General features: G+C 35.0%; 1 protein-coding gene and 1 pseudogene across 1 annotated transcript; both read right to left on the bottom strand.

Moving 5' to 3' along the window:
• On the bottom strand, positions 434-4351 carry LOC107643520 (nucleobase-ascorbate transporter 7-like). Its single transcript, XM_016347197.2, has 14 exons — positions 4096-4351; positions 3879-3976; positions 3633-3809; positions 3455-3555; positions 3108-3183; positions 2766-2825; positions 2438-2622; positions 2171-2267; positions 1887-1973; positions 1612-1670; positions 1411-1502; positions 1249-1326; positions 991-1151; positions 434-899 (listed from the first exon to the last, which is right to left on the bottom strand). Exons 1-14 carry the CDS (start codon positions 4211-4213, stop codon positions 681-683), a joined length of 1608 nt encoding a protein of 535 aa, XP_016202683.1. The 5' UTR covers positions 4214-4351; the 3' UTR covers positions 434-680.
• LOC107641822 lies at positions 16981-18093 on the bottom strand (annotated as a pseudogene).

The raw sequence follows: 19111 nt of genomic DNA, 5'->3' as shown, positions 1-19111 counted from the left end.
TAAAGAAAAAGTGATAAGTTAAAAGAGAATTTAATGATGATGATAATGAAAAGAGTAAACCATAAAAAAATATTTTCGAATTATTAAACAACTTTTTGTATTGACTAAATTGTTTATGTATTTGATCCAAAATTTTATAAAAATATTTAAATAACTATTTAGAATGTGCAATGAAAACCAAACCAAATTTCAATCTTTAGATTTTTTTTAAAAAATATTTTTGGCTATGTACAGAAAAATTGCAAGACAACACTTAGCATAATCACTAAAATTTAAAGAGAAAATATCTCAGTTTTCCAATGCGCTCACAAAAAATGACATACAAATTTGATCCCTAAAAATTGTTAGTATTTAACAACTAATGATAATTTGGTTAATTCATTCTCCAATTGTCAAATTATTTTTGGTCAATTAACTATTCTAATTCACTGCATTGTGAAAAGGATAGAGATTTCATTCTATTACCATTAGATCAAAGTTTCTTGAACTAACACGGTCCAATGTCAAAAGTTTCCTAAGAGAATTAGCTACTAGCTTTTGAAAGGTGCCAAGTGAATTATGTATACATTTTGCTGATTTGTAGTTAAATGAAAAAACTGACAATGGAATCTAAGTTAGAAAGCAAATGTGAGGGTGTATATTCATGTCTTGTAACAAGTTGTAAGAACATGGCCCAAAAATCACATAGAAGGGAAAAACTTGTCCAGATTGAAGGGCAGAGAGTAAAACGCAGCACTCCTTGCATCTTTCTGGAATGAAATGAACCTGTCCCACCACTGCATGCCACTGTCTTTGCGGGTTTGGCCGTCTTTCTTGCGCAACGTGGCGTCTAACAACAGCGCCAATGAACCAGCAACAAATGCTTTTGATGACATTGACACATTGATCATGTCATTGAACTGCAAAAATAAAGAGAAAAATAAAAGATGAGAATGCACTTTCAAGCAATAACAAAAAGAGAGCTAGAATGAATGAGTGAAGTTGGGTTACCCATCTAGCATGAGTGTGTACAGGACCATGGAGCTTAAATGCTGTGTACTCATTGAAGTATTGTGGTATGGAGAATCCCATGAAAATAGAGAACCCCAAGATGAATTTGGTTCTAAAACTGTTTAGATTGCAAAACTGAAGGAAGCTGAGGCCAGCAGAACCTGTTTCGTGGGGGAAAAGAAAAGAAAAAGGTTAATAAATTATAATTGAATGGATTATGATAAGAAAAACCCAGCTTCTTAAGATGATCATTCATACCAACATAGGCAAAGAAAAGGCAATATAAGGAAGCAAATATTGGTGCTGGGATTGAAGCAAACACAGCTCCAAATTTTCCTGCATATATTAGGAGTTCAGAGAGTACAAATGTTAACCAACGAGAAAGTTTACCTTAGAATTTTCTAGCATATGTGAACTCACCAAATATGGAGAAAAAGATCATGTATCCAGATGATATCTGAACAGCCCTTCGGCTACCGTCTCGAGTCAAAGCTAACAGTCCAGTGTTCTCTCTGTTAAATGACAAAGATGATTCTTACAAGTTACAATCATTCATTTCATTACAAACCCTATCAAGAAAATGGTATCTCCAGTTCATGGAAGTTTGGACTAAAATCTTACATGGAAACTGATGATCCATTCCCTGTCCCAAAGATCCCAGATAACAGAATTCCCACTCCCTGATACATAGAAAATAACCATCAATGATGATCATAACAAATGATGAAAGTGACAAAAATCAAGAACAAGCAGAAACCCAACAATGCATCATCAGTGTACAATTGACATTGATAATGCCGGTTTGGAAACAATTTATAATTGGTAATTTCATATTAAAGATAGGTACAAAAATTAGATGGGTAAAATGATACATTCAATTCATGATTTATGCTTACCTGCCAGCCAACACCGCGGCTAAGAACTGCCGGCGGGATAGGAGTTGCACTTGCATACCTTGAAACAGCAATGAGAGCACCTGTTGACTGTTGAACAATGAAACTTATGTGAGAAGCAGCCATTACTAAAGGCTATATAGCCTTTCATTTGTTAATTACAATAGGAATTGAGAACAGCTAGACTGGTGGAGCGTTCTGCTTATTAATGTACCAGATGAAACAGATTCTAGATAAAATCAGATGCAGGACAATATGCTATAACACAAGCAAAACAAGAAACAAACCTCTACTAGGGCAACAAGTGAAGCAGCCATCATAGCAAAAGCTTCTCCAGCATTAAATGTAGGAGCTCCCCATTGAAAAGGATATGGGACTCTAATCCTGATTGAGACATATTTTGTAAGTAACACCAGTAAAGGTGTTAACTAAATTCAATCTCACTTTTTTTTTTTTTCATTTAAGGATATCCAATTGGCAGAACAAGCTAAGGTTCAACAAGATAATCATCATACTCCAAAATTTTGTAATTAGCAGAACTACAAGATTCTTACCAAGGAGCACCACTTATAATTCCAGCATGATCAGTTCTGCAAGAATTTTTTGTTGTGAGTGCTACCTTTCTGTAAGCTCCACTGACAGTTAGAATAAGAGCATAAATCCACACAACTGCAACCGTGAATACAACTGCGAAGCGATCAACAATACCCCTTTCTTCTTTTATCACATGAGGAATGTACTGCAAAGACATGATGAATTTTACTAAAGAATATAATGTTTAAAATTTAACTTGAAGAGGAAGAAAAGAAAGGAAAGGGGAAGCAATAAATGGCTCTAGCAATGCTCAAAGAATGAAATTAGCATTAGTACATTCAGAATCACCTGTGAAAATATTAGTAGGAAGAGAATTGCTGGCAGTCCAATCTCCACACATTTTGTAACCTAGAAATTTAGCAGCAAAAATGAACAGTGTGAATCACACCAATTATGATCATGTGTTGATAGTATAGTTGCATAAAAGGTAATATGTTTTGGGACTAGAACGAATACTCGGTATGCGATAAGAAATATGTAAAATATTTTATATGTGAAAATTTTACATATGACGTTTGGGTACGCAGATACATTAGTATGCGGTACTCGTGAATTGGTACGCCATACACTACCTAATTAGTGAATTCATGTAACTATGGGTGATACTTGATAGTAGCAAATATGCATTACCTCAGGGAAACCCAACTCATAAAGTCCAAAGCCTGAGAGAGCAACCAAAGGAACAGCTGAGAGAGGGCTTAGAAACCTAAAACAATATATACATAGAAATTGTTACCAAAGTTATTTTAAGAGGCTGGAAAATGAGTGAACAACTGTCAGAAAGGATAAAGCCATAGGCCATAGTTATAAGTGTAAATGCAAATAAGGGTAAAATTGTTGCAATTAATAAACAGTAAGGTGCTAACAAATTAAATGGAGAATAGTATTAAGAATCAGGCCCTGTACTAAACAAGTATATTTGAAAACATCACATAACATATGAAACTAAAAGTATTCCTGGATAAAATCCAACCAACCTCACTACGTTGCGCCAAAGTCCACTGAAGCCAACAATAATTTGGAGAGTAGAAGCAACAATAAGAGCGCCCTGCGTTCCGCGCATTATCCTCTCGAATTTCTGCATAGCAACAAAGATTCTGACATTGTAATATAACAAAGGAAATGAAGAATTAAGCATGTCTGTGATGAAGCAACCTCCTTAGGATCGGCAATGGCGTCGTAGCGAGTAGCCAGAACGATTGAAATGGTGGTTGGCATAAAGGTATAGGATCCTCCTATAACTGCAGGGAGACGAGTCCCGAATAGAGTTTGGATATAAGTGTTTACGCCAGCCACAAACAAGAGAGTCTGAATCATTCTTGCTTTCTCTTCCTGTAGAAAGCACAACTGATTATTTTGAACATGACAACAAAATTGAGAATCAAATGAACGATGACTTACATTTCCTCCTCCCATTTGAGGAACTAGAGAGGCAGGTATTAAAACAGTTGTGCCGAGCATCACCACGTAATGTTGGAAACCAAGTAGTATAGCCTCCGCTTCATTAACAAAGAAAATTCTAGACTCAGTCAATGCATATTGAGAAATAAAAGTGACAGACACATGAATAATAAGCATCATCATCATCATCTATGAAAATATAAGGCAGTGAACCGACGCCATGGTGGAGGACTATTGCTGCAGTAAGAAACATTGGGGAGTTGATCTTTGACGGGAGGTGCCTGAGGCTGTTGTTGTTTTGGTGGTGGTGCAGCTGCAGCCCCTTCTTCTGCCATTCTTCTTCTTAGCCTGATCAACTAAAATGGCAATAAACAAAACTAAATTTTAATTAAGGAAGCTGAAGGGGTGTGACACACACACCTTTCACCCTTTCTCAGTTATTTATTTAGCCGAGAATTGCTAAATGCTAACAAGTAACAACATTTGATAACGGAAAGTTTATATATCCCAGTGTCCGGTGTGACAGCTATANTTTTGACAACTATTTATATTTTTATTTATTTTAATATATTTTCTCTTTGTTTTTATTATTTTGTAGCGATAAATTAATACGACGGAAGAATTATTTTTTATGGTGTATAGTAAAATTAGACTTGTTGATGTTATAAAATGAAAATAAATTTATGAAAATGCTACAAAAGGGATTGATTGTTTTGTATTTCATTTTTAGACTTTTTATTGTATTTGTGAATATTTTTCTTTCACAAAATTCTAAAAATAAAAATACTGAAAACGAAAAGAGAAATCAATAATATTTACTCTAAATGATAATTATTATTTGTCCCGAAATCCACATTAATATAATCACAAGCTCACGATATACTTCTCTTAAGGCTTTACCACTGCCACCATTTTTAATTCCATTTGCTTCTAATACTATAGCTTCTAGTAAGTAGTAACTAATGATAAAGAAAAAAAAGGTCACACAAATGTAAACCTTTTCTTTTTGGTTGAGGACACACAAAATTTAACCTTGGAGGAAGAGTTTGGAAGTTAATTGGAAGGTGCAGCGAGGTTGTAAAAGCATGGCATTATCCAAAGTTGCAAGTTTTGTACGACCTAATGGAAACGGTCACGCAAGCAAGAGTGCCTCTCTACGTTCGGTACGTTGTTGTGTTGGGTGAGTGCGCGCCTCGCGTTTTCTGTTCAGACAGACAGTTTTGCTTTTTGGACGTTTCATGTGCAAGCAAAATTGAAAGTAAAAAGAAAATAGATAAATAAAAATAAATCAACAAATAAAAATCCCTTCTCCAGTGGGAGTAAGAGCTATATCAAACTCATCCTAGCACATTGCGTCCAATGGAGAGAATTTTTATTCAGATTAATTTTCCATGCATATTAAGTAGAGATGTGGTGGTAGATTTATATTATAGTGTCTCAAATAGAAGTCGAATTCTATTTTTAGAGAGAATTGCAATTGGGTAAGTATGTAACTCCATTAAAATATCCATTAATCTATTTTCAGTTAATAAGGGGTACTTGTAAGAAGGAGAACTCCTTCTCGTAATTAATGTTAACACATTAAAAGAAACTTTATTTTGTTTATTGAAAGGAACTTGAGATGTTTTTTATTTTACAAAGTTAATACTTTAAAAAATAGGATTAAATTTGCTCCCAAAATTTATAAACAATGTCAAACTTTATTAAAAAAAAAAGAAATAAAGAAGGAAACACCAAAGTGAAACACGCCATAAAAGAAGAATAGTTATAATTAGGTTTAATTACTCTATTGATTTTTATAATTTTATCAAATTTTTAATTAGGTCCCTATATTTTTTTTCTTTTAGTTGGGTTCTTACGCTACTTTTAATTTTATAGTTAGGTCTTTTTTAGTGTAAAAAATGTTAGAGTTAACTGAATATTTTTTTCGCAGATTGAAAGTATTCATAATTAAAAACCTAACTAGATCTTTGACTGCATATATTTTGAAAAAAATATTATGTTAATTTTAATGTTTTTGATATGAAAATGACAAAATTAAAAGTAGTGTAGGGACCTAATTAAAAAAAAAAAGTATAAAGACCTAATTAAAAATTTGGTAAAACTAGAGGGACTAACAGAATAATTAAACCTTATAATTATTAGCGGTTCAATAGGCACTATCTGTTTTTTTATTATTTTTATGAAGTTAATTTTTGAATTTATAATTCTATAATTGTTAATTTGAATTTGAAATTGAAAGTTAAATTTGTCCCTCCAAGGCTTAATCTTAGTTCAGTTAGAATTTTATATTATTTTTAATTATTTTATCAATATAATTATATAAATAAAAATATTTTATTGATTTTCCATCAAGATGATACTGTATTTCTAAGGTGATATCGATTTCATTTCATCAATCAACTCCAATGTAAATTTTAATTCTAAATTAATTTATTTTTTAAAAGTATCAAAAGTGACTCTAAAAACACTTCATTAGAGATGCTCTAACATTTAAAAAGTATAAAATAAATAAACTTGAAGTAATTAAATAATTCATATTTACAAACATTATTTACAATTTATGGTATTATTTTTTACTCATTAAAAAGATTATTAAAACCCATAAATGTCATTGTTTAATAATGTAATATACATTTTTTTCGGCTTGTCAAACAGGTCTGCTATACATACAAGTTTTTTTGGTATACAAGTCTATACAAGTTAGCCCAAACCCAACAAAAACAATTCTCAGTTTAGATTGCGTGTAAATACGAGCTTTTCCAACTCTTGAATAGCGCAAAAACTATTATGACAAACGGTTCTTCTCCATACATCAAAATTGCAACACTCAAACTTCAAACAATGATTAAAATCTCTCAAAAATCTCTCAAAATCGTCGCGAAGAGTGAAGGAAGTTTCGAAGCTGAATTCGAAAAGAATTATGAGAAAATGAAATAAGAAGATGAAGAAGAAGAAGAAGAAGCAGAAGATGAGAAGGAGGAAGAGGAAGAGTTTTGAATTATGTAGAACTTATTAGTATAAAAATACCAAAAATTCTTAAACAATACACATAAATATCTTAGTTTTATACCGAAATTTGCTGCAAATACACAAAAATATTTTCTTTAATGCTGCATTTTTTTATTCTTTTATTCTTATTTCTTTTTTTCTTTTAGTTGAATGAATGTAAGTTCATTCTCTTCCAAGTAATTCTGCAGCATTATGTATTTCTTCTTCTTCTTTGTTTGATTTTTTTTATTTTTATTCTTGTTAAGAGAGTAAAACCAGAAGAAACTTGAGAAGGTAAAATAAGAACGAAAAGATGAATAAGAAAAAAAAAGAAAAAAAAGATGATGATAATGATGAAAAAAAGAAGAAAAAGCAGCAGAAGATGAGGAGGAGGAAGATGAAAAGTTTTTAATTATGTAGAACTTATGAGTACAAAAACATCGAAAATTCTTAAATAATACACAAAAATATCTTAGTTTTACACTAAAATTTGCTGCAAATACACAAAAATATTTTCTTTAATGCTGTATTTTTTTCTTCTTTTTTTCTTATTTATTTCTTTCTTTTAGTTGAATGAATGTAGGTTCATCCTCTTTCAAGTAATTTTGTAGCATTATGTGTTTCTTCTTCTTTTTTGTTCACTACAAGAAAATAAGTTTTTTGCCACGCTTTTAAAGCGTGCCGAAAAGTGGGAAGAAGCGCGCCGATAGCTTTTCGCTATGCTTTTTGAGCTATCAGCACGCTTTCGAAAGGGTCACATCTGTGAGTGTGCCGATTGCTCCATCGCCACGCTTTTGTCAATCTATCGGCACGCTTTATTTTTTGCCACGCTTTCATCTATTGCCACACTTAAAAACGTGGCCATACGTATAATCCTATGTCTACACTTTAAAAGCGTACTAAAAAGTGTATATATAACCACGCTTTTGAGGCATGCCCGGAAGGTTGGTTTTGGGTATGCTTCAAAAGCGTGCTAATAGAAAGAGATACGGCTATGCTTTTTAAGCATGCCAATAGGGTGATATATATCTACGCTTGATAAACATGGCTGTTGATGACTACAAGATATGGCTACGCTTATAAAACGTGCCAATAGCTACATAAACCCTTAAACCTTTTACTAGGCCACTCCATACTACTTTCAACATTGTGGAAGCCAGCATAATCAACATTAAATAACTAATCATTATAACAAAAACTAAATCATGTTATTAAAATAAATTTTATATAAAAATACAAACAAATTCACTGCAAAGTCATCATTTTGCAAAGTAAAATTTACATAATCTAAAACACATTATTGAAGTAATGCTAGACATTGAAATGGTAATAATGTTGGCTTCAGCCTCGGTTGCTACAGCCTTCGCAAGTATTGTCTTTCCAATACCAAGGGAGCCAAAGAGCATTAATTGTAATGAGATGCTATAATACATGTCAAAATCTGCTCGAAAAAGAAAGACATACAAAAGTGTAATATTGACAGAAAAGTAAGTCCCCACCTTAGCTAATTGTCCTTTCCTAAAGAGTTCAGGTCTCTGTAGAGGAACCAACTCCTTCAAGGTGTCCTTCACATTTTCTAAATCCCCAATATCATAAAAAGTGACCCCAATATCACTTGGAGGAATCACATCAGCAAGCAGTTTTTTCTCAAATTCATTCTCAGTAACCACATCTTGAGCAAAATGGGGAGGAGAAAAAAGAAAAACACCAATAAATATTAAGAATTGAAAAATAGTCTCCATATATTTCAGTAAAGAACCACCATCGAAACAAGTAATTGAAGTTCCATCTAAAAATTGTTTACGAGGCAACATGTTTACGAGGATACAATGCAAAATTCAATTACAGTTGGCCATGGGTGCTGAAGATTTGACTTAAACAGTAACAAGGACAACAAATGAGATGAAAATTAGCGATTTCTTTGGATTCTTGTTTTCACCTTCAATGCCTTGTAGAATGTTCAACCCATACTTAAGGCTGTGCCAATAAAATATAAAAATAAGTATTACAAGATGAATTTAAGTTAATATAAAATGTAAAATGGTGTTTACAGGTGAACTTAAGTTCACATAATTCTATTTGTTTTACTGCTTAATTTTCTTAGGGTCAATAGGAGGGAGATATATAAAAATTACTATAATAACCTTTCTGTAGATATCACAAGCTTAGAGTCTTTCACAGAACCCTTACCTGAATGCATAAAATGGTGACTTATAGGCTAGCCAATGATTTTTTCCATACCTAGTATAAAGAAGGAAGAGATATCATTGGTAGCTTGCATAAATATCAATATTTCCATGTATAGTGGGATAATTAGTTCATTCAAACTTCACAAACACTAACTTTCTACTGTTAGAGCTTGATCTTTGATGCAGAGAGTCTCAAATTCAGGACATTCCAGTCCAATTTGGTTGAGAACCAGAAATCACGTAAGAATCTTACATGTTTGTCAAATAGAAATACCATTGCAAGACAATAAAATAATCATGGTGTCTGAGAAACCAGCATCAAGTAGATCATTTTATTTTTTGCAGAGAAAGTTCATTTATTTAACAGCAATTCTATGCCATATTAAGGATTAGAAATTTACAAAACACAACAGTACAAGCTATTAATGACCAAGATGGTAGAGTAGCGGGATAAAAAAGGAAGAAATGCCTCATAATAAACTTTTAAGATGACTGATGCGGGTCAGATCATTGATTAGGAATTTTCTCAAGAAATGAAATCAGCGTTGCATGTATAGCCCCAACCGACAACGCGACCCGTGACCAAAGTTTAGAATAGAGATGTCATAGTTCAAACTAAATTAACCAGAAGTAGAATCCCGGGTCATCTTTCCAAGGAACTAGTGACCACAAGTGTACAAGTTTGGTTGTGAAATTAGGAGTTTTCAATAATGAAGCAAACGATTAAAGGAATAAAAGAACGATCAAAATTGCAACTAATGAACTAATAAACGAATTAAAGAACTATCTATGTAATATAGACAAGTAAAGCTTTAAAATGATTGAAGTGTGGTTCAAAACATAGATGAAGCCTTGGCTTGAGGTGAGTTAGGGAATCCTTTCTTGTCATAACCACAACTATGATAATTATAATGGATTAATCTCACTTAGTCAACCCTTAACATCAAAGAGTAAGTCAAATGAGCATAGTTGTTCTTAATCCACAAATCCTAGCTAACTTACTAATTACCTTAGTAAAAAGCTAGCGTTAGTGGAAACAAGAACAATTAACAATCCAAGAATTATCACTAAGTGTCGGACATTATGACTCTAGTATCCCATATACTCATTTTTCCAAGCTAAGGAGTGGAAATTTACCTCATAATTAAAATTGACATTTCCACAAAAACTTGGTGGACATAATCATAAAACATGAAAAAATTAGAAAAATACTTGAAACTCTACACAATCAATGAACAAAAATCAACAATGGTAACTCAAACAAACATATAATAACCAACAATCATCAAACTCATCAACTAAAAATCAAAATTGCAAGGATATGTATATATTAACAAAGTGTCTTTAACTATAAGAAAGTGTAGCACAAGTGTAGTAATTAAAGATAAAATCAAGAAATACTTACAATGGAAGAAAGTTAGAATCCAAGATCAAAAATAGAAATTGCACTTGTAATATAAACCCTAAATAAACCCTAAGAAAGTTGAGAGAAAAAAACTTAAGAAAAACTCAAACTAAAAGCTTCCTAAACTATCTAATACTACCCCTAATGGTATAGTATGGTTTCCTCAAGTTTGCCCCTTCCATATGAGCTCTAGGCCATCAGATTTGGGCCTCCAAAGGCTTCAATTCGCGAGCCACGTGACTTTTTAATGAAGTCATGCGCTGGTACTTGTGTGTACGCACAGATGTGTGCGTACGCACACTAGCCAGTTTTCATCTTGTGCGTATGCACAAGTAGTTGTGCATACGCACACTCCGAAATGCTCTTCTCCTTTGTTTCTTCATGCCTCTTCCCACTTGTATGCTTCTCTTCCATTCTTATCAAGCCATTCTCACCTATTGCACCTGAAATCACTCATCAAAAATATCAAGGCATTGAATGGAACACAATGGAATAAAAATGATTAAATTAAGCACAAAAGGGCATGTTTTCACAATTAGGCATAATTTAGGAAGAAAACACAAAACGTGCTATTTAATGGAATAAATATCAGTTTATATGATGAAATCCACTCAATTCCATCCAAAATTTATCATCAAATGTGGATTCATCAATTTTTCCACACTTAAACAATAGCATGTCCTCATGCTAATCACAATCAAAGGAGAAAAGTGAAAGGGCAAGCAACTTATTTAATACACTAATTACATGCATGCAACTATACTAAATATTACCTACTTATCTCTATACTAAGGTCTCTACTGAATTTGGCAAAAATAAACAATGGAATCCCAATCAATCTACAGTAAGCCTTAGGGATAAGACAAGGGAATAATGCAATATGATCAATGTCCAAAGATTTAATTTGAAGTTTTCAAAAATTAATTCAGCAACTTTTAATAAGACACAAGATAAGAGAAGGAATCATAGAATTGAGCGATCAAACCCCTCACCGGATGTGTATACGCTTTAATCGCTCAGTGTTTAGGGCTTAATCACTCAATTTTCATTTAATCATATTTTCTAGGATTTGCTAGTCATCTAACAATCAACAAATACTTGATACATGAATGCAAATATCATGAGGTCTTTGGAGGGTTGTAACGGGATTAGGGTAAGGGTAGGATTAATATGGTTAAGTGGACTAGTAGATTAGATCTTTGATTAGCTCAAGTATCCCACCCAATCCTATATTAACCTATGTATATGAAAGAAAACAACCTAACTTTCCATTTATCTCCTTTCTCACATTCACTCATGCATCTTCCTTTTAATTCACCTACATATGCATTTTTTATTTGGCATTATTATTATCATAAATTTTTTTAACAAAATTTCTTTTCTTTTATTATAAAAAAGAAATACATATGTTTCAAGTAATGAATGCATGAATGTTTACCCATTTTTCTAAATTTTCTTAAAGAATACCCAAAGTAAACTTATTACCAATATTTCTCCAAACCCCTCCCCCCCACACTTGAGTAACACACACTACTCAACCCAAGCTAATCAAAGATACAATTCATGGACATTAATAGTTTTTTGCTTAGAGAGAATGATGTGCTTAAATTTAGAACAAAGGGGGGGGGGGTTAAAAGGCTCAAAAGTGGGTTATAAAGGTAACTGTAAGGGTATGGCCATATGGGTTAGTGAGTTTAATTTCAAAAAATGGCCTCAATCATACTAAATGCATTTAAAATATCAAATATAGGACATAAAGACTCAAGCAAATCCAAGATCACAGTAAAAAAAGGAGTATAGCACACAAGAACAAAATTTATGGTTGAAAATGTGCAACCACACAATTAAGCTCAAATCTTACTTGGTGTTTTGTTCTAGCTCTTTTCTATGTTCCATAAAATACTTCAAGCAAGTTGAAAAATAAGTTTTCAAATCTAATCAATGGAACGCCCTAAAAGAGAATTCTTGAAAATTCCTTTGTTGTTTTTACCAAACTTATTTCTTATACTAGGCAACATGCAAATATTTACTACCGTAAAGCTATAAGCAAGCACACACACACACACACACACACACACACATATATATGTGTGTGTGTGTGTGTGTGTGTGTGTGTGTGTGTGTGTGTGTGTGTGTGTGTGTGTGTGTAAACTAGGCAAAGTGCAATATAATGAAATACTAACAAATATTCACAAGAAACATAATTACTAAAAACTAGAAAGTAGTGCAAAGTGTTTAGAAAGAGAAATTTATGCCCCAAAGTTGCGGATCCTCCCTCACACTTAATCATTGCACGGTCCTCCGTGCATGCAGGTAATCCGGGAGATAAAGATCTAAGAGGCTCCACCTTCAGCTGGTGGGCACTGAGGTTCGGACTGATCGTCTTCATCATCTCCCTCCACAACAGGCTCAGGTGAGGCTGCTGGAAATGGGCCAGGATCTCTTCCCTCTAGGCTTGCCGCCAACTAGTCAAAACGCTTGTGATCAAGGCGCTCCTTTTGGCGAACATTATGCAATAGGTCCTGGACCATGTCAAAAAGAGGCCGGAAAAAAGGTGTGGGTGCTGATGAAGGTGGTGGTCTTGATGATGATCCGGGCTCAGGTGCTTTCCTCTTTATGGATGTCTTCTTTGTCGACCCATCCAAATCTCCGTATGGAATGAATTGGTTGCCAGTTGGGATCTTGAACATGACATCTGTAGGCCTCCTCTCTACCCCCACTACCGTAGCAAATATCATCACAAGCGATGGAAATGGAATGGTGAATTTCCTCTTTTGAATCCACATCGACGCGCGAATTAAGGGCATGATAGCTATCTTCTTGTCCTCCAGAATAGCCCAAAGTAGTACAACAACTCTAAGTCGAATATCGGTAGCATGAGTGCTAGGAAGTATATAATCAGCTACTATCTGTTGCCAACGGGGACATCTTTTCCTCCCTTACTATATTCCCAAGATGCACAAGAACGGCCAATTTTCTTCAGAATCAGAGCCAAGGACATCCTCTCCTTAATCACATCAACTTTGATCCTTGGGTAAGCATCTTTAGTAGGCAGGATGTGGAAAATCTTTAGAAAGGCTTCAAAAGCTTTATTGGAAGTATCCAATGTCTTCCCTCGGAGGAATACCGTCTCTGCTTCCCAAGAGTGATAATTATCATAAAATTTCCGCACCATAGACTCATTGATTTCAATGGGGTCTTGTTCATTGAAATGAGGCAATTCTATCATGGATGAGCGCCACATATTTGTTTGGAACTTTGAGCTTTCGCTCCCAATGTATTGTCTTTTTTTCAAGTTTGTCATATTGGAGGTCGGCTCTTTTGTTGGCAAAGGTGCTCGGTTCTTCGCTCCGACGATCGGAGGGACATGGAAGAATATTTCTCGGACCTACCGGTGGTGTAACCGGCTCTTTGCCTTTTCGGCGCATTCTAAAAAGGGAGATAAAGATAGATTTCAAGATCACATGGTAAATGACACAAGAAGAACAATGAGGAAGCATGAACAATGTAAATCAAAATACAAATACTTAACTGAGGAGTTTTACAAAATAGTGTGGTTTAACAAAGGACAATGTGTGCATTCTATGTGTGCGCGCGACAAGAACACACATTAGTCGGGTAAAATGGCAACCACACAATCAAAGATTTAGAGCTCAATACTTCTCAATCAAGCGGCTTAAGTTGCAAATTGAAAGATAGACCAAAAGTGAAACAAGCAATATTAAGCAAACACAAGGTGACTTAATTGAATTCTTGAGAAAATAGGTATTGAAGTTATGGAAATAAAAGCTCAATGTTATGAAATTTGCACAACAACAATAACCAATTCAATCAAAGGGAGATATCATTTGTTCATCCACAAAATGTGAGAATCACATAAACAAGGTGCTTGAGTTAAAGCAAAAGACGTTTGATCAAAACATCATGGAATGAGCACTTCGCAATGTGGTTACTCTAAAGCAAATATTATGATGAACAATGAAGAATTCGATCCAATTATGGTCAATGTATTCATAAACAAGTCACTCTTTAACAACAAAGCAAAGGCATGTAACACATGGGTGCTTGAGACCTCAATTTTAACAATCCAAGAAATGCATTGATAAATTAAAGTCTAACATCATCAAGAATCATCTTTGACATTGCACAAATCATGGGATATGCCAAACAAGAAAGAGGTTGAGTACATATGATGGCCATTTCATATGAGTAAAAAAAAATTTACTTGGATAATTCATCGAACACTTAGCGTGCATTGTGCAAATTCATCAAATTCAAGCTTAAATTCAAGCAATAACAACCCAATATTTTAAATATCAAACACTTGCAATACAATGATAATTAAAAAAATCATTAAACTTAACCTAATTCATTAAACTAAAATCAAAGCAAACTAAAAATCAAGCAAGTAAACAAATAACATAAAAAAAAAATAAAACCTGAAAATAGAGAGTTGGAGAATGTAAGGAGAGAAGATAAAATAGTGGCACTTGTGACAGCCACTGCGAGGTCACGGCGGTAAGCTTTGGCGGAGACAGAACCGGAGCTCCACGGAGGACAGGAAAGCACGCCAGTTGAAGAGAAAAAGAAAAGAAAGATGAAGAAGAAAGAAGAAAGAAAAGAGGTAGCGGCGGTGGCACAACAGCTACGGTGCCTGGAGAGGGCTGGCGGGCTGAGGGAGGCAGCAGTCGGGTTGAAGAGAATGCCTTGGTGCTTAGCGCAACAGGGTTTTCTTCCTGATTAACGCCTAACTCGACATCTGTGCATACGCACACAAGTCCGTGCGTACGCACATAAGGCGAAAACAAAGGGGACGCGGACGCACGAGGTGGTGCGTGCACACCGAAAGATATTTTTTTTCATAACTTGGAAAAGGATCATGTGTGCATGTGCACAAAGGTGTGTGTAGGCACAAAGGTGTGCCTACGCACAAAGAGGAAAAATGGCAGAGGTGCGCACGCACAGAGAGGTGCGAGCGCTCCTGGCAGAAGGGTTGCAAACGAGTTGGCCTGCGCACATATGAGTGCATACGCATAATTTTGGGGTTGAAACTTTGGTTGAACTCAGGTTTAGTGCCTTAGAAAGAGAAGGGTTAAAAAGATGTTACTGTGGTGGGGTGTCTCCCACCTAACACTTTGGTTTAACGTCCTTAAGTTGGACGTGCATGAATTTAATGATCACTACTTGAAGCCTCAACATGGAGGAAAATCTCCAACTCCTTGGCATGCTTAGTGATGAGAGAACTTTTGCGTGGTCTAGAAATTTGCGGATAAATCCTCGTTGCAAGTATAGTTTCTAAACCTTCAAAAGTCCTTTCATACAAACGTTTTGGTTGTCACAAGTAACAAACTCCTTTAAAATTGATAACCGAGTATTTAAACCTCGGGTCGTCTTCTCAAGGAATTGCAGGGAAGTATGTTCTTATTATTGGCTATACAGGTTGTAAATCGGGGTTCAAAGTGAGGAATAAGTATGACAAATAAATTAAACGGTAATTAAAATAAATAAATATTGTAAAGCAAACTTTTGGCAAGGTATGAGAAATTGGAAGTCCAGACTTAGTTATCCTTACCAATAATAATGAAAGTTGAATCTTAATTCCACTTAGTTGACCTTTACTAAAGCAAAGGAAAGTCAAGGGACTAATTAGTTTGATCCTCGAATCCTATTTATTTCCTAAGAAAAGGTTGGAATTATTGAAGTTCAATTCAATTAGCAAAGATAGCAGTTATCAATTATATTGAGCTAAGATAACTCCTGAGTTACTGATTTCTTAACCAAGACCAAAGAGAAAAAAGTAAATTTGCTGGAATAAAAATGCCTTCAGATGTAACAGTAACACAAATTAAAGAGAGCAATCATAAGTCTGAAATACCTCAAAATATATTAAATAGAAAATCAATCTAAACATAAAGAGTCATAAACAAAATTGAGAAAATAAATAAAAAGAACATTGAACCTGGGATTGAGAGTCACTCCTAAAACTAAGAGAAATCCTAAATCCTAATCCTAAGAGAGAGGAGAGAACCTCTCTCTCTAAAAACTACATCTACTCCTAAAATTGTGAATGTGAAAGCTTATTCATGTATGGATGCATTCCCCCACTTTATAGTCTCTAATCTGTGTTTTCTGGGCTGCAAACTGGGTTGAAAACAGCCCAGAAATCGCCGGAGAAGAAATTTGCCACACTGGTATTTCGTCACTGCGACGCGGCCGCATGGAGCACGCGGTCGCGTCGCCTAGCGTCAGGGCAACTATGGCATATTATATATCAAATCGAAGCCCGGACGTTAGCTTTCCAACGCAACTGGAACTGCATCGTTTGGACCTCTGTAGCTAAAGTTATAGCCGTTTGAGTGCGAAGAGGTCAGGCTGGACAGCTTAGCAATTTCTCTAACTTCTTGTATTCCTTCCACTTTTGCATGCTTTGAGACTCATTGTACGAATGCTGACAGTATTGGATTGAGCCTTCATAGTTTCAATATCTCATTCCAACTGCTGCTTCCAATCAGAAAGCAATATTATGATACTATTAAACAAATAATTAGCACATGGCTATATATACAAGCTAAACAGCAATGACACTAGCAAAATAGACAATAGGGAGCTAACTCAAAGATAAAAACATTTCATGCAACTATATTAGTATACTATCATATGATCCCAGCAAGAACTTAGCACTGGAAATATAGATAAAACCAATAAATGAAAGGGAAGTCATCTCTCATTCCTTGATTACATATGATAATACCACCTACTTGACTTCTCTTTCCTTCTTCCTCTTCTCAGTTTTATATGAAAATGAGGGCATGTTAATTGTAACAGCAGAGGAGAATTATTTGACAAATTACAAATTTATGTTATTTTCTCAAGCACTTTCTTGTTACTTCAACTCTCTCCAATTTGAATTAATAGTATCATAGCAAAACTATTACTCTAAGAAAACCACCACAACTGGCCTAAAAACTCTAAGGAAACTCCAAGAAAAATGGACTGCCAAAGGCCAATCAATAAACAGTTTTCCCTCAATTTATTTTGTCAACTTAAGAAACTGAGTAAATAATCAAAGGCATTGAAGGTTAAGGTAATTTTAGCATCAGTAACAAAAGTATCTTGATGCATAAACAAAAAGACCCGCTGGGTGTTGTTAAGAACATCTTAGTTGCTTACTGATTCACCACTCATTCATATATGTTTGAGGCTTGGCGAGAAAAATAGGGATATCACCAACAAAACCTGCAAATGACAACCTCACCCTAAAACTCAAGAGATCCAACACATGCTGAAAGAGAAATAAACAAATACAATAATGAATCTAGTGCGAGGGACAAACCCTTTCCAAAAAGACCTTTGTAGTGGACCGTATCCATAGGAATTCCTACTGACGTAGCCAATGCATCAATCATCTCAAATCCCACCTGCACAGGATGGTTAGTGGTAATTAGAGAAGCGCAAACTAACAGAAAGCAAAAACAAAGCGTTTAAACATACATTGTGTCTAGTTCCTCTGTACTTGTCATCAGGGTTTTTGAGGCCTACAAAAGCCATGGGAGTGGAGTAGCAACAGAGGAGAAGTACTGTCTGCTTAGCCTATTAAGCATATAATAATTCAAAAAAGCAAAACCAAAAAAAGCTGCAGCAGCAACAAGGAAATAGAATTGGATGCACTGTGGAATTTCTGCAATACCTGAAAACCTGAATAAGCAGATGCTGTTCCTCTTCAATTTACAACCCACATCAATCTAAATTTGTGTTCTGTTACCAGGAAACTATTGAAGCTCAGCGGTGAACAACTGAACTCAGTAAGTAATGCTACGTATACAAATAAAAACAATGATCAAAAGAATGCTTTTCGGCTTTTCCAGTTTTTCCAAACAATTTATAACAATGACCAAAACAATAATAATAATATTCTTATAGATACTGGCTAAGCCTTTTTTTTAATTTAATTTATTTATGTGATTGAAGTCATTGAACCAATTTTATTTACATCTAACTAGCTAACACACTAACTCCCTACTGACTACACTCCAAGTGAGAGCAACAAGCTCCACTATCCTCCAATAGTGAGAGGCCAGAGGAGTTAGTGATGAGGATGAGGACGAGGACTAACAGGGGTTAGGGACGAACAGAGGCCATAGGAGAGGACGAGGAGCTTACCGTTGTCGACGCTGAAGAAGCAAGTAGAGAAGTCATTCGGCGGATACCGGAAAGGCGAGGCTACAGGTGAATTTCGGGCAGAAACTAAGCGATAGAGATGTAGCAGTAACAACGAGCCAGAGGAACCCAGGCGAGGTGAGCGTCGCCGTCTGTGTCAACATCGGTGACAGCGGTGGAGAACATTGCTGGGCCGGAGCTGCTGCTGCTAGCGGGAGTGGGGAGGAAGTAGGACAAACTGAATACGGGGTTGTTAGGATTCAAAATTAATATATTTTTTTAATTCAAAACAACGCCATTTAGGGTGCAACATAGAGAGGGCTGGGTGCGAGGGTCAGATGAAGGGCTGGGATGAACATGAAGGCCAGCTGGGTGCGACGGCTTTTTTAAGGTTGAAGTGAATTTGGAAACAAAGTGTATGCTATTATCACTTTTAGGAAAGCGAAAACATAGAAAAAAAAGTAAAGTGTTTAGAAAAAAATTGGTGAGAA

Source organism: Arachis ipaensis, chromosome B05, assembly GCF_000816755.2.
Source record: "Arachis ipaensis cultivar K30076 chromosome B05, Araip1.1, whole genome shotgun sequence".
Classification (NCBI taxonomy): domain Eukaryota; kingdom Viridiplantae; phylum Streptophyta; class Magnoliopsida; order Fabales; family Fabaceae; genus Arachis; species Arachis ipaensis.
This window is presented reverse-complemented; position numbering and strand designations above follow the sequence as displayed.

Excerpts from the sequence above, each read along its gene's own strand:
- LOC107643520 (XM_016347197.2), bottom strand. The coding sequence starts at position 4,213 with ATGGCAGAAGAAGGGGCTGCAGCTGCACCACCACCAAAACAACAACAG. Across the intron at positions 3,977-4,095 it reads CAATAGTCCTCCACCATGGC|CGGAGGCTATACTACTTGGT; the intron begins GTCGGTTCACTG and ends TTGTTAATGAAG. Across the intron at positions 3,810-3,878 it reads CTCAAATGGGAGGAGGAAAT|GAAGAGAAAGCAAGAATGAT; the intron begins GTAAGTCATCGT and ends TGCTTTCTACAG.